At 31.1% G+C, this 13,694-nt stretch overlaps 1 protein-coding gene across 4 annotated transcripts in view; it reads left to right on the top strand.

Moving 5' to 3' along the window:
- The window catches only part of for (cGMP-dependent protein kinase for), a 66,981-nt gene extending 53,914 nt beyond the window's left edge, over positions 1-13,067 (top strand). For 2 of the 4 annotated variants that reach the window (XM_040721972.2, XM_071891937.1), the window contains 2 exons: positions 1,299-2,094; positions 2,148-2,435. In XM_040721972.2, the coding sequence (XP_040577906.1) occupies positions 1,299-2,094; positions 2,148-2,179 (828 nt within the window). In that variant the 3' untranslated portion in view covers positions 2,180-2,435. Of the gene's footprint in view, positions 1-1,298; positions 2,095-2,147; positions 2,436-5,288; positions 5,484-12,720 lie in introns of those variants that run through there. The other 2 variants (XR_011782425.1, XR_011782424.1) reach the window with 2 other exon arrangements.
- The last annotated feature ends 627 nt before the right edge of the window (positions 13,068-13,694 follow it).

Genomic DNA, 13,694 nt, shown 5'->3' with positions numbered 1-13,694 from the left:
TATTGCATGAAAATGATAAAGAATGTATTATTCAAAATATTGGCATTGCTAACTATACATTTTCCCTACCTGTTTGACAACGCACAATTATATTTTTCTTTTTTGAGCTTAACTTGCCATCTAGCCAATTTTGCACATCTTTGTAAGAAGTGAAGTAGTGCTGAGCCAGTGTGGGTCCCATCGATGCAAACAGGTTGTATTCGGAAGGTGCCAAGTCTGGTGAGCAAGGTGTATGTGAAAAAAAATTCCTAACCAAATGTCTTAATTGTATCCTTGGCCAGTTTTGCTCTGTGTGATGGCGCATTATCAGCAAAATCCCTTTGTAATGGCTTTTGTTATATTCCGGTTGTTTTTCTTACAAAAACATTATACTTGATCATTTGTTGATCAAGTAGCGTTCACAGTTAACGGTTTCGCTTGACTTTTAGGAGCTCACCGCACATATTTAGTCCATCTAACAGCAGACTCTTTCGTAACAAAAATTTTGTACAAATATATCTCAACTGAACAACAAGCTCAGTCATAAGAACATCTGGCTTCGATGACTTTATAAATAGATAATTTATAATCTTGTTGTTTAAAAAAATTACACGGGTGCTTTGATAATTATGTGGATGTTCTTGTTCGGATGTTGCAAAGGTTGATGAGAACAGGCACAGTCTTTTCAAAGATGACACACGGCCAAATGAATTATTTTACCTCTGAATATTTCATAAGGAGCCAGATTAATAGAAATACAAGGTTATACCATAAAGCATATACGACAGATGTTTGACTTCCACCACGCTTTTAATATTGACGTTATAGTTCATGAGTGATTGCGTGTTTTGTCAAAATCTGTTTTTCCTGCCTACCAGTGAGTACGATACATTAAATTGAAAATTCTAGCATTAGTCACGTCATCGACTATGAATGGTTGCGTGCTTTTTTCTTCAAAATCTTACTGTCTTGCCAGCAGTAAGTCGAATTCATGAATATTAAATGCACGCCTACCTAATAATAATAAATTTAAATATTTTGTTTTGTTTTGTAATCAAAATAGTAGTCTAAAAATAATCGGTGGTTATTTCGAGCACTTAGCCTCTTATGTGTTATATTTATATATAATTAAATTATCTTAATTTTTGAATTTATTCGTGATATATCTTTGAATGCTGATTAAATTGTATGAAAAGCATATCTGAAAAAAAGCTTGTATTAATTTTGAAGTTTTTCAAAAAAGGACATTAAAATTGATAGTAACAGTTAATTTAAAAAATATTTATATCTTATCTACTTATTCATTGGTTATTTTTCAGATCGTGGAAACTCGTCAGCAACAACATATAATGTCAGAAAAAGAAATAATGGAGGAATCGGATTGCCATTTTATAGTTAAGCTCTTTAAGACCTTTAAGGATCGTAAATATCTTTACATGCTAATGGAATCATGTCTTGGAGGAGAACTATGGACTATTCTTAGAGATAGAGGAAATTTTGATGATTCTACAACGCGTTTCTACACTGCTTGCGTCATTGAGGCCTTTGACTATTTGCATAGTCGTGGTATAATATATAGAGATTTAAAGCCAGAAAACTTATTATTAGACACCACGGGTTATGTGAAACTTGTCGACTTTGGTTTTGCAAAAAAACTACAAGTTGGACGGAAAACATGGACATTTTGTGGCACTCCAGAGTATGTTGCTCCAGAAGTAATTCTTAATAAGGGGCATGATATTTCTGCTGACTATTGGTCGCTTGGAGTTCTTATGTTTGAGTTACTTACAGGAACTCCTCCTTTTACTGGGACTGACCCAATGAAAACTTACAATATTATTCTCAAAGGTATAGATGCCATTGACTTTCCCCGCACAATTACTGGAAGGGCACGTGAATTGATAAAAAAGCTTTGTAGAGACAATCCAGCTGAACGTTTAGGTTACCAGAAAGGAGGTATCCGTGATATTCAAAAGCATAAATGGTTTGATGGTTTTAATTGGGATGGACTTCGAGTAAGAAGCTTGCACCCTCCAATCACTCCTAAAATAAAAAACCAATTAGATACATCAAATTTCGATGAATATCCAATGGATAGTGAAGGCCCTCCTCCTGGTAATTAATCCGATTTTATAAACATATTTTAGTAAAAATATCTTGTATTTTAGATGATACTTCTGGATGGGATGAATATTTTTAATGTTAATGTGGCTTTTTCGTGGACACATTGATAAATTTTGTTAATCAATGATACCTGTAATGATTGTCTACATTACTGTCAAGATACTACTTGTATTAATAAGTTTAATTTATTATTAGTAACTTTTTTACTTTAGTGCTTATTTTTAGATAAGATTATATTTTTTTGGAAAATTATTAAATTAATATATATTTATAACATAATGAAACTTCTTTAAAAGGCTACGGATACAAATATACTGAATTTAATATCGAAATATTGAACTTTTGACCAAAACTAACTAATTATTTTGTCCGATGTTTTTTGAAAATAAAAATCCACAATATAGAATGTTTACTACTCGAAGACTGATAAAAGAAGATTTAAGACTTCTTTTTATATTAAAAAAAAGTAATTTCAGAAAATGTCTGTTTATGCCTACATATTCTTTTTTTATAGCAAGTACCCATGTGATATCTATTTCTTTTTTTGACCTTATGCTGGTTTTCTAGAGCAATCTTTGATTATTAAGAGGTAAAAAATATATACCAAGTCTATAGAATACACAAAATAATTTTGAAGTAAAAAAAAATATTATAATTCTTTTTTTTTCTTTTTTATACGGACAAAATAATTTTGTACATTGTATAATATTAATTATATAATATAAATAACTACTAATCCACTAAATCAATTAAAGTGGACTACCACATCTATCTTGCGTGAAATTTTCATACATGATTATACAATTTACTTCTAAGAGCTTTGCATGTAATAATCTTTAAACATCAACAAATCTCCTTCTTAATTAAAAAGGTTTTATGTTTTAAATGTGTCTTGTTTGTCGAAGCAAAAATACCATAATTAATTAAATTTTGGAAGGACGAATATTACTAACTTGGCATTTCTCCACAAACAAGAGACAACTTAATAGCAGAACCTTTTTACTTTGACGTGGAGATTTGGTAGAGTTGGAAGATTATAATATCCAAAGTTCTTTGAAATAAATTGAATGTACATACATGATAGATTTAATAACCCAATTTTAGGGTTACTCAATGCAAGCGTTAATTTTTTAAATGAAAATTTAGAAAGGTATATATGAGTAATGGTACTCAAGCAGGTGTATCGTGATTTATATGTGTACGATATATTGGTTTTAATTATTTTATTAGTCATCGATGATTACTTCTTGAACTTGTACAATCACTTATTAAATCCCTCACGAATAATTTTCTGGTTATCTACTGACTAAATTTTTGTGTGTCGATGATATCCTCAAAATAACTTCTTTTATTTTTTGAGTAAATGCAGCCCACACAACGACTCGTGTAAGAAAAATTATCCATCATGATATTACACATAATTTATATCTAAGAGACCTTTGTATATTATAATCTTCCCGTGTAGTATAGTCTATCAGGTGTAAATTAACTCCAAAATATTCTATAGGAAGTTAAATCTTGTTTAGAAATATCAAATAGATTCATAACTTTTTCTAAGAAATATTCAAATTTTGGAAACTAACTTTCACTCTTTTTTTTCCATTATCGAACTGAAATGTGGAGTTTATCTTTGTTATTCATTAAGTGCTTATAAAATACAACTAATTGCACAATTAGATAAAATTTTATTTCTTAAAAACTCTTTTGAACTCATATTCAATTATAGTAGTATGGTTTTTGAAGAGTTTTTATTTGATTTTTCCAAAACTATTTTTACACTTTTTATAGTTTTGATTGTTCTTTTGAATATAGAAAATCAATAATAGATATGATAACTACTTTATTCTTTTTAAAACTATATGTTAATTGGAAATGTGTGCCTATACTTAATATAAGATTATCCAATCCTTATAAAATGTAATTTAAAGGTAAAAAACAACTTATTTTAAGGTTTTGTATTTAAAATGTAGAATGTTTCAAATATTCAATTGTTTTTAGTCTAAAGTAGTTTAATTGTAGCGTAATTATATTTATTTACAAAATAGTATTGGATGCATGTGGGTACTTGAACTTCAGTCTCTATTTGAAGACTTGCGGACACCGAATTGATCTCATTATCAAATACTCTCGACTTGACTTGGACTCGATAACTTAAACTTTCAACTAGACTTTGACTCAAAAGCGAGCTTATACTGAAGTCAAAAAACAGTATGAAACCCATATTATGCACATTTAATGAACTCAAAAGCAATCCGAGGACTGGATAAAAATATTCAAAGACTCGGACTTGTGAACATAGTCTTGAGTTTTGAATGCGACTTTTAGTATTAAGACTTCTAATAGGCATATATCAGCACCAATATTGATTTGTGGTTGAGTATGAAGTTGATCTAATCATTTATAAAAACTATGTTATTTATATTTAAATTAATAGATATCCTTCTTATACAATATTATTCATCATCACGAAATTATGAAAACTGAGCACTTAATTTTGAGAAATTTCTGCTTAAAATTATCAAAATCCAATCTATATAGTCGCTAATCTAGGCCTTTTAAAAACAAATTCTCTTGAGTAAATGAAACCTTAATTATTTACTCTTCAAATAAAATCTTAAAGCGTAAAATATAAAAAAGTTCCAAAATCGAGAAAAAATGGTATTCTCCCCAGGATCACCTAGTGCATAAAAAAAAATTAAGATGGCAATTGAATACGGAACATAAAAAGCATTGAAAACTTAAAGGGAGTCCTTACAATGAAAATAATTTTAGTTGCACTTGACTTTACAAAAGGTTTTATTATTTAAACAGGCCCAACAACTTCACCATGAGTGGTGAATTATCTCAAGTAGGGAAAATGGAAGCAAACATCTTATAGCCTGTGGAAGCAAAACTTTAAATCAATCATAACATAATTTTTTCGCAATAAAATTTACCTATTGTTACACCCGTAGACTATTTTAAATACTTTATAATGGATAACAATTTAGTACTCAGAAATTTTAATATATTATAATTACTCAAAAGAATGATTCTATTATAAAAATTATTCTACAAATATTTTTCAAAGTTGACTACACCCACCAATAATTAAAAAAAAGTATTTTCAATTTATCTCTCATAAAATCTTACTTACGACTATTTACGACGATCTCACAATAATAAAAAATAAATCATACTGATAGGAATAAAGAACTGAAAAATATGAGTACCCAAATCTTTAAAAAGACTTATCATAGAGGCAATCCATGTTCATCATCTACTGTCACATCCAGGAATGTCAGAATCATAAGTTTGGCCTCAGAAACATGGACTGCATTCTGGCCAAATGTAGTAAACAAAAGTTGGTGGAAAATAATGGCCAAACATCAACTGCAGGGGTAAAAGTATTTTTACTATTTTATATTTATTTAATGGAACCTATGTATAATGGTTACTCAACAGAATCTAAATTTATATTTAAAGTTATTGGTGTATGTAAAAAGTACCCAGAAGTAAACTCATTGAAATAACAAATTGTGAAAAATATACAGGGATCTAATGAATGATTTCTTTCGACGATATAGAACTGGCATACAATATGGGACTGATAGAGAATCAGTTAACATCCCAGCTATTCTACTTTTTCAGATTAAGATAGGAAACTCCAAGGCATGTGCCCTTCTAGGAGCTTTGGTGACATTTGATGTGACCCTGAATAATAACAGAAGAGTGACAAACTTTTCCTGTAGTCCAGATATGTTAAGGGAAATAACTTCCTTCATAATACAAAGAGCAGGTCAGACAACAAAAGCATGTATTACTGTATTAAATGATTTCCCACAATCTTTGCAAGGAGCTTTAAAAAATAAAGATTCTGTGGAGATTTGAGATAGTGAAGTAAAAGTTTTTTTATCATTACCTTTTGTAATTGAGCTCATAATTTCCTTTTTCTATTATATCGGTAGGTTTACAACTTTTCAAACTTGTTACACAGTATATTCGTTAAAATTTGATTCGAACAACATTCTCGGATATCATAGAATGATCATTATATGGAATTTTGCAGTTTACATGAGGGGGTAAAAACTTTTACCACAGTTGAATATTGAGTTGTAGCCTAAATCGGGAATCGAAATAATATTATTTCATAAAACCAACCATTCCACTTTTCTGGGTTCTACAAGGTATTTAAAATAAAACTTTCTATTGCAATTTTGTCGGACCATGTCAATGGTTGAGGACGATGAAAAAGATAGTGATCTTATCCATAAAATCCTTTGAATTGCTGCTAAAGATGGAGAAAATTTATCCAGATGATTATTTATTAAATCTGTTCCCAGCATATACCGAGTGTAACACGCACTTGATGAGATAATGGATCCCCACACAAAACGTTCAGATGTCGCGTAAGATCAATTAACACTTTTTGGTATATTTCAAGGATTCTTCTGGTGAGTAGATACTCATCGTCTGATGAAAGATTTAGGTTTTTTGATTGGAGGTAAATAAAATCTATAAAAGCCAGCTATATTCCATTCCAATTGATTTCTCAGGCAGGCAGAGAATAACTGTTGCTTTGTAAATTGTATTAGGAATTATTAAGAAGTTAAACAGATTGATTCTCTTCTGAAGGTTACATTTTCCCAAAGAAGACATTGTTGAATTAATATATTTATCCAAAAACGTCTTAAAAACGTCCAGTTCGAAAAATAAAATGTACCGTTTCTGTCCCATCCCATCCCAAGAATTTATATGGCACACCTAATTGCACAATCTGCAATTTGAGAATCTTTATTTATCAATAGGAAAAATCGTGAATTTTTATTATTGATTTTTAAGCCGGCTCTCCTTCATGTTTTTTTTTATGTAGCCCAAAACAGTCTCAATCCGTTTAGTTAATTGTCCTTCAGAATTAGCCTCTAATATTAACATGATGCCATTGGCGTATATATCAATTATATGTTTTGAGTTCCCAAATTCTACTCCAAACCCTGTGAATTTCTTTAAAATAAAACCCGCAAGATCGTTTTGCGCAGCAACAAATAGTAAGGGAGCCTAAGGACAATTATTTTTCAAAACTATAGGGTTACTCTTGCTAACATCCAAAGATAACTGATGTTCGATTGAAGACAATGGCTATGACAGGATTAAAGTATTAAGAAGGAGTTTTTTTTTACTTGTTTCATGACATGACCATGTAAAACTGAATTAAAATCGTTGGTAAAGTCTTCAACAAGTTTCCCTTTTCTTTGCAATCTCAATGGCAGATAGTACATTTCTTGAAATATCAGGCATCTTTTTCCCTTGAGGAAACCTTTTTGTTTGTTTCCTATTTTGGAATTTAAAATTTGTTTAATTTCACAAGAACACAAGAAATAATTCTGTAGTTCTCATTGAGCACTGTAATCGGTGTCCAATTATTATTGTCCGTCACCACACCTTTCTGAGGGATAAGCAATCCGGCCTTTGGTAGCTACTTTCAAAGTTTCCCATGGATATACATGTACTTTCTCATTAGGACAAAGTTGGGAGGTAACATCATCCACGCAATGGATAAAAATACTTCCATCTATACCATCGGGTCCAGAAGCTTTATTACCATTAAAATGATTTTTTATGCATTTGGAAATGCAATATTACCTAAAAATGGTCTGCATTCCTAATTTAGCCCACCACCAACAAGCCTTTGGAAGCGTGTATGGAAGAGTTTCAAAATTTCCTGTTAGTGATTGATTCTTATGCCACGTTTAATAATTTTCGTGATTACAGTGGTCAATCGATCTTTTCAGACTAAATTGTTAAGACTTTTTTGTGGTAAGTTTCCAACACGATTTTTTTTTTGTATTCTGTCTCAGCTATCTCTGAAGTACAAAATAGGTTTGCAGTATATTTTGTAATTTTGTGTAAAAATGGAAAACCATTATCTAAAACATTTTCAAAATCCTTTTGGAACATTAAAGTTTTCCTCTTTTTTCTAAGAGTATATTGTAAGGTGGTGAATCTAACCTTGTAAAAAAATAAATTAGCGATATTTTTCGGATTAAAAGGAAGCTAAAAATTATGAATTAAACTTGTTTGTAGTACTTTGATAAAATTTTCGTCCTACACTGCCCATTTGGGTATTCTCAAGGTTAATAGAAATATAGGGGCATACTTGTTGATACTTTATAATATGAAGATCAATAGAAGAACTTATTCTGTCACTTCTTAGATGAGGAATGATGAAAAGTAATATATCAAAACTGTCTATTTAGACAGAAATAATAACTGAACGATGTACTTACGATCCCGAAAAAGACAAAATGAGTCCTTAAAAACTCACTGACACCGAGCAATTAATGTAAAAATCACTGAAAACCACTTACATTGCACCTGGGAGATGCATAAAAACAACTCCTTTATGAACACATACGAATGTTCAATCAGGTTTTGAATACAATTGAATCTATTTAAGAAATGATGTTCACTACTCACGAATTAAATAATAATGACAACTGTTAGGAAAATATATTTATATTACCAATTACAAATTAACGGGCCAGCTAAAAAACAAACCAGATTTACATCATTAATCATAAAAAAAGCTCCAACGACATTACCAAAGCTTTTTGAAACAGTAAATGACACATTAGAACATATGAAGGGATTAAAATTGGAAAACCACCTGAAGAACAAGGAAGTTTAGGATCCAGAAGCCGTAATACATACTATATCTTCTAGAGATATGGTTATATGGAATATAAATTGATTCGAATCGTAAACTAACTGTTTATTATTAACAGTGGCGTAGACAGCTTTGTACACCTGGGGGGAGGACTGGGCTGTCAATGATAGTGAGAATAATTAAAATGTATATATAGTCATCAATACAGAAAAGATGCAGCTACTGCAAGCTTAACAACAAACTAATGTATTACAGTTAGTCCTGATATCTCTAATAGTGTAACAATAGTCATATAGTGGGAGCATGAAATTGAACAATTAATGATTATACATAAATATATGTTTGTTTGAATATTACTTGTTATAAAGAAAGTAATGCAGTACTTTCTGACACGTATTATTATGTATACTGTTGTATAACGTTCATTTTCTATTCTATTTTAGATTGCGCTGATTTATTTTGCGCACATAATATATTAATGCCTATAACACGAGTGGCCAGACCACATATATTTTAATAAAATTGAATTGAGAAAATAACGTCGATATTAATATTTAAATAAATAAATGCATATATATTTGTACATATAAATATCATATACCTGTAATATAATCTGATCTAAACTAACAAATAAATATAATACATATCACTCATGAGAAGGTTTTGCTAGTACTAGGTTCGTGTCTGAAAAGTAGTCTCGATGAAAAAAAAAAGAGTTGTTGCTTCATTCCTATACCAAAAATAACACAATAGCTTGATTAACAGTTGCTAATCAGATAATAGAGACATACAGTAATTGGTAAACTTACTTAAGGAACATTCATGGCTCAATTAACAAACATATTACTTTTAGAAACTTACAAATTTGTGTCTTAGAAACCAAATATCTTGCGCCACTTTTCGTTCTTACCTGCAAACTGAGGAACCACCAGAGGCACCACATAGCAAAGCAATTACTTAAGCTTAAAATACCATATCCACATAAAATTACATCTACGACAAATATCATAGTCTCATAATTGTACAAAGTTCATATGAGTTCACCAAGTGGAATCCATCATCAAAAGGGATGTTTTTCATCACAACAAGTTGAGTGATTGGAGGCTTTGCTCCTCCAGATAGTACTAGAACTCATTGCTCTGTGTTACATAAGTGACATTATTATTTACATTAAATGAAAGAGGGCGATTCTTCCGCCTGCCGAGCTTATTCCCTGGTGAATTTTCCCAGGCCAAACTTACCAACGGCGAGCTTTTCAATATATATTTCTCCCTTAAAAAGTTAAATAAGACTTTTCTGGCTAACTGCCTTAGCGCGTTCCCTCCACTCACCTAATACGCACATAACACGGCATACGCTCGTAATCCGCATCCCTGATTTTCAATAGCTTCTTTCACATGTTAAAATACAATTGTGATCACACTTATTATTTTCATCATAATTATTAATAATATTATTATTATTGTTATCATTATTCTTATTACTCTTATTATCATCGTTAATACTTATTAAGTAAGCGATCTTGTAAAATGTTCTAGAAGATGCCTTCTATAGGTTAAGACGAACGGTATCATAACTTCATTAATTTGAATGATATTAATTGGGAATTCATCTACTATGAGCTATGCACTGGCCTTAAACTTCCCGGATCTTTTGAAGAAAACACTCAGCTCCTTAATCCATTGGATGGCATCTCTATCAACGGGACAATCGGAGACTTCATGCTGCATAATTAGATAAGCTATATGTGATGCACGGTGGAAGTAGAGAGCGAGGGGTTGGCGGTCCTTCTTGGCATTCTTTGTACTGGCCCAGCATGTTGGCTACCCCATCATAAGTTTGGGTTCTCAAATTGTCAGTCGACAGTGACAGGCGGTTGATTACATCAAAAATCATTTTCTATATCATTTCCCCCGATGTGGACGGCAACTCATAAAATATCACAAACTCTTCATGCACAGCCAGATTGTCATCAACATGGTGAAAGTAGATAGCCTCTTTCTCGAATCTTAAAGGTATTAACTCAAAATAAAGAAAAAGTCGGAGTATCGCATCGTCAACCAATATAGGTATAATATACCAAAAGAGAAACAACTGGATAACATTAACAATTGCCTTCAATAGTAGAAAATAAGGAAGACGAACAATAACATGGAATAATCATGACATTAGTAAACTATCTAATAATTAGGGTTGCTACTCTTGTTATGGTATGAGCACGCCGCAATTGCTATCTGGAAATTATTGCATAACAATCCATATGCATTGGCTTTTACTTAACGGCTTAATGATTATAAATTTACTAATAATTTTTACACTTCTAGGAATCTTTGATATAATAATACCATGCGTGCGTCAAAGAAAACAAAATAAGTAAAAGTCTGTCTTATAACGAATAATGTGACATTAAATATAACAAGATAAGCGCTGACTGCGAATAGAAATCAAAATAAATACGAAATAGAAGAATAAAAATGGAGAGATGCTATGTTAGTGTGGGTGTGGCAGATGTGACACTTAACTGTAAACTTATTCAGTTCTCCTGGTATTATAGATCATTCAAGTTAACTTTCCTTTTATAATTACTTATGTGTAGCCCGTTGAGCAAGCTTCATGAACATTACTAGTAAAACACTATGGTAAAACTTGGTATCAGAAGCAAGATCATAGAGATATACTGGCAGAAAATAAGAGCGAGTGGACGTTTCAAGGAAACATGAAGATAAGGATGAACATATCTAGGGAGAAATCAAATTGGAAACACTTTTAATCAATTAAAAAAGGGAGATCAAATCCATTTTACAAGAGTTGAAACACGATTTACATTATGTTAAGTCATCTGTAGATGAAAACAGGTTCACTAAGAGACACTCTATTCCAATACAAGAGAAATATGAAGGAACTGATAATCTCATTACTATGTCATGGATATTCCCTCAAGAATGTATTTTTTCGATCAGGTTTAATAAGAGGTCCTTTCTTCATACTCACTAAAAAAGACAAGGTGCGATTAGAAGTTAGATCTTAAGGAGATAAAAAGAAATCCTGTATAAAAATTAGCTTTTTCTTCCACAAAATTGAATCATAATTGATAATTGCTTTTGGAGCACTCTTTCAAATTTCAACTCCGAAAAATGAAATTGTCCGACAAAATTTTTCACCAGACTATACACAATTTTATAATTGATTACATAGATTAAAAATGAGGGTATTCAATGGAAGATGGTATAAGTCCCCGTCTCTGGGTTCATAATTCATCTTTTTTGAACACTAATTAATTATTATCTTTTACAATTATTATTTAATGGAAGAATTATTTATTTTCAAGGCTCTATCGAGTAGGTTGCCTTTTGAATTGATGTTATAAGAAAAGTCCATTTATCAGGAGGCCAAACGAAAAAAAAGTTCTTAAAAAGTGTCAAAGTTCGACTGCATCCTCACTTTCTGTCTCTAATCCTTCCTTCCTATCAAACTATCAAATAAAAATCAGATCAGAATGATTGCATTCATATGTAGTCTATTTCTTCATCTAAAATCCATGAAGAGATTTTGAAATGTATTCTTGTATCATGGATTATACTAGATTGTTATAGATCCATTTGGGGACATCATCCATGAAAATTCGCCATTAATTTGTGAATATAATATATATATATAGATCTATATACTTTATTTATTTGTCACCATGCTAGATTGTGCTTTTCTCGCTTTTACTCTTCATTTGTGCTACCCTCGCTGTAAGCACAAATGTAAATTACCTATCCCCACTTGTTGATAGAGAGGTAAATATTTTCGGTGTGGGCTTCAAAGATAAATATGCAGAATTTTTTTTTGAAAAATAGTTGGGTATGCTTCTGGCTTAAGTTTACGACCCTAAAAAGCAATATTATTGTTACTTTTAGATCCTTTAAAAAATAAATATTATTGTTACTTATAGATCCTTTAATAACCAATATTCTTGTTACTTTTAGATCTTAAAGGATTTTTATCTTTTCTTTGTAACTGGTAACATGGTTCGTGAAAATTGGGACTACAAACCAGTGCATATTTTGAAGGCATAAAATCTTTTCTGGATATGGACCTCAGAAACTTCTCCTTAATTTCTTCATTCTTTGGAAATGTATGTAAGGTATATTTTGATTCAGTTGCTGCAGAAATAGAATCAAGTTCGTTTCCTTTTGATTCACAATATCCATTTCTACATCCTGGGCAGCAGCAGGTCAACATTTCTGAAATGATTATATTTTGTATGTTACAGTTATTCTAAATATCTAAGGTTAATGCAGAAAATAAAAATACTGTTTAAATAAATATAAAAGAGATTTCGTATTTCCAATAAAACGCTGTAAAACGGACGACTTTTTTAAGTTTTAAAATCACAAATATAAATACCAATACTATATAAATAGCAACGTTTAACATGGAAACAACAAAAACAAAAAAAAATTAAACTTAGTCACAGGTACTAAACAACAAATAGGATCCTTTTTTTACTCCAAAGTATTACTGTTTCCCATTCCTTGTATTAGTACGTGTGTTAGGGCTTGGGGGAAGATCAATTTGCTTAGTGGCCTCGCCAGAAAAAGAGAGTATGTAGTCATACAAGAAATACTCCTAATCCCAATAGACTCTTTCATACATTATTTTCCATATTTCTTCAAGTTGTTTACAGTCACAAAAACATGGGCCAACGATTTCTTTTTATTGCACTTTTCGCAGGGCGTACCTTTCTCTTTATGTTACACACCCCAGTCGACCTGTTATATCAGATAGAACTGCACAAGGGTGAAATATGGATCGGAAAATGACCTCCCATATTTTTTCTGGTACATTTTATCCACTTTGATGCATTTTATGGTGTTACAGAGGTCGTATGGATGGTCTCTTTTTCTCACTCACTCCTTAATGATTTTGTTCTTAAAATTTAGCGCTACTCTTAGTTGAG

Source organism: Lepeophtheirus salmonis, chromosome 12 (genome assembly GCF_016086655.4).
Source record: "Lepeophtheirus salmonis chromosome 12, UVic_Lsal_1.4, whole genome shotgun sequence".
Classification (NCBI taxonomy): domain Eukaryota; kingdom Metazoa; phylum Arthropoda; class Copepoda; order Siphonostomatoida; family Caligidae; genus Lepeophtheirus; species Lepeophtheirus salmonis.
Note: the sequence above shows the minus strand (reverse complement) of the source record. Positions and strands in the feature narration are given on the sequence as shown.